The sequence below is a fragment of the Rhododendron vialii genome, chromosome 8a (genome assembly GCF_030253575.1).
Source record: "Rhododendron vialii isolate Sample 1 chromosome 8a, ASM3025357v1".
NCBI classification, from domain to species: domain Eukaryota; kingdom Viridiplantae; phylum Streptophyta; class Magnoliopsida; order Ericales; family Ericaceae; genus Rhododendron; species Rhododendron vialii.
The window spans coordinates 10,169,666-10,172,702 of record NC_080564.1 but is presented as its reverse complement, the minus strand read 5'-3'; the positions used below and the strand labels follow the sequence as shown (position 1 = coordinate 10,172,702).

Genomic DNA, 3,037 nt, shown 5'->3' with positions numbered 1-3,037 from the left:
CAACTTCCAACCTTTTTTTTTTCTTGGTCAACCGTCCCTAACACGACAAGTTCCACCAAAGTCTTAATCCATCTTTGAAATATTGACCCAATCCTTTCTCCTTTCTTCCAATTTCTACGTTTTTAATCTCTCTCTATGCATAAAGCAAGAAACAGCAGTGTGCGATAATGACTAATGAATTATAAAGTAGAACTGAGGCATCCGAAGATAAAGCAACCACTAAAGAAATTTACAAAAAGAAAGAGAGAGAGAGAGAGAGAGAGAGATTAAAAAAAGACCATAGAACCCACTTTCTTTGTTTCTACTAACATCATACCAAATCCACCATCTTTTTTTTTTCCCCCTTGCTTTTCCTTTTCATCAATCTCGTCAATGGGATCACAGTAATCTAGACAGAGAAACGAAGAGAGAGAGAGAAACAGGGAATCCAAGTAGTATTGTACAAGGAATAAACAACTAATAAACTCACCAATTAAAATCTCCTTCGAGATCCAGAGCTGAGTTGAGTCATTGAACTCAACTCACCGAGCTAGTAGATAATTAGATGATTGAGGGGAGAAAAAAAAAAGAGATTATTATCCTAAATTAGGAGGACTCCAAAATAAGACCACTGGTTTCAGCGACGGATAGAGAGTGGTTGTGCTCGCCTTCGTAGGTGACAATAAGCATCGCTGGATCGTCCAAAGCCCTCTCCACGTGTTTACGCGCCGGGCATCCCCTCACGCTGCTGCATTTATAGTAACCCCTGTTTTTTCAAAAAATAAAAAAATATGTAAACATTGGCGAAAATTGCGCATTCAAATTTTGTTAGTTTTATTTGAAGCGTATTTTGAACAAATTTGTTTCCGTAAGAACAAGATAAAACGTGAAGTTAGAATGATCTAAGATTTTCCATATGCTTTATGGTTACATTCTTCTCATCCCACGATCATTGGTATTTTTAGATAGACGTGTAAACATATCCGAAAAAACCCAATAGCGAGCAAACATACATCTGGTATAGAAAGATATATACACATTTATTTCAATTAGCGCGCAAACATATCCCCTAAAAAAAAAAACCCAAAATGGCAGACTAAGAAAGTAGTAGATGGGACTACCACTCAATTTGATTCATTAGTCAGGGTAAGTTTTCCGTAAAAAGTTTGTCTAGCTGAAGAAATTTAGAGAAGTTGTTCCACTTGTATGTGAAGAGAATGATCTGGCCCATAAAAATTCATTCTTTTATGAGCTTTAACCCGTTTAGTCGTCCTTTCATACACCATGAAAAACCCAGCCTAGATTCGGATCAGTCAAACACGGTTTCAGAGAGGATCTCGTTTATTTGCGTAAAAAACTAGCCATGTTGGATTGAGCAGAAGGTCCGTCTACTATGGTCCCGGAATCTGAACCCTAAAAAAGTGCAAAGAATTTGAAGTGTGCGATCCTGATTCACTTGATTCGAGCATTGGACAGTGGATACACATACACACGTCTAGGTGAATTTGGAGTTTTGGACCGCGTACAGGATATGAATAGGAGTATATACGCATAAGCAGAAAGATCAAAATATGAGTTCTGGAGAAGCATTTCTTCCAATTCTGGGGTCTTCTAAAAACAGTTGTAAGCTGAGAAAATTCTACTACGAGCAGTATATTACGTTTGTGGACAAGGGTAAAATAGTAATCTGGAAACACAAGTCAACGGCTGTACAGTAGTAGTACTTGTCTTTGATTGGTTGATTGATTGAATCGTTCACACAATGCTGAGTCAAGTCTAAATTAACCGAGTTGAGTGACCCACTCAGTACGTACCTTGGATGTGGAGAGCCTTTAATGGGTTTCTGACCGTACTTCCTCCACGAGTAATCATCCGGTGGTATGTCCGCCATTTTCGAGCTTATCGCCGGAACTCTTTCCACCCTCTTCAGCCGCAGCTTTCTGTAATAATAATTCCATAAAACAACTCCAAATAAGAGTGCGTTTGGGTTGGGAGTATTAAAATTGTAGTAGTATCAAATTTTTTAACTTAATTATTCGTACAAAATGGAAAAAGCATAAGATTATAGTAATTGTGTACAATATGTGAGTAACTGATATAGAACCAAGTCACATAATTCTACACGAAGACGAGCGCCAGCCGTACTAAAAAAAATTACTAGAGAATTGGAGCGCAAACGAGAATCGAAAGTCTCATCGAAGGGCCCAACCGAAGAATTATACTAGTATGTGACTAAAGAAGGGAGAAACAAACCTCTTCTTGGAACAATGGCATCGGCCGGAGGACCCACTGCACTTGCCGGAAGCAGCGTTCTCCGACGAACTGCACTTCCGCTTCAACAACGGCGGCTTACCGGACGAAGACGCCTGAGACAGATTCGACACAACAAACGGCGCGGACGACATCGGCTGCTGCTGCTGCTGCTTCATTTCCGTCTCCCCCGTCAACGACGAGTTTGCTCCGGAAATCGCCGGCGAGTACGAGAAACTAATCACCCTGTTCTTCAGGTTCGGGTGGGAAACCGCCAGAGGAATCTGCTGAATCGGAGTCGGGCAATAAACCCTGGTCTCCGGGCCGTCGTATCCCTCGTTGTGTTGGACCGGAATCGGGGGGTGTGAAACCAGAGGGGCTCGCCGGAACCTAGCGTGGCCGGTTTGGGTGCGGCCCAGGAGGGAAATGACCCGCTTGAATTTCGTAACGGCGATGTCGGCCACGGCTTTGCAGTCGGTGTTTAGTTCCATGGACGAGTTTCGGTCGGAATCAGGAGGAGAGATTTGGGACTTGGATAGGAGCCGGATGAATTTCTCGACGCTCTCGAGGCCCGACGCCGCCTCTTGGACCACGGCGTTGTCTTCCAGTTTGGTTGCGAAGGTGTTGTTTGATCTGTAGGTACCCATCACGAGCTCCATGGCCATGGCGGCAGTGGCATCAATCGGGGGGAAGAGAGAGAGAGAGAGAGAGCGCAATGTTGGGTTGGAAGTTGGCACAAGTACTCGTGAAGATGTACGTATATCGGTATATGTATTCTCTCTGCGCTCTCTCTCTCTCTCTCTCTCTC

At 43.0% G+C, this 3,037-nt stretch overlaps 1 protein-coding gene across 1 annotated transcript; it reads right to left on the bottom strand.

Moving 5' to 3' along the window:
* Positions 1–266: 266 nt before the first annotated feature.
* LOC131336198 (probable WRKY transcription factor 15) lies at positions 267–3,037 on the bottom strand. The gene is made up of 3 exons (XM_058371940.1): positions 2,233–3,037; positions 1,794–1,919; positions 267–745 (listed from the first exon to the last, which is right to left on the bottom strand). Exons 1-3 carry the CDS (start codon positions 2,892–2,894, stop codon positions 586–588), a joined length of 948 nt encoding a protein of 315 aa, XP_058227923.1. The 5' UTR covers positions 2,895–3,037; the 3' UTR covers positions 267–585.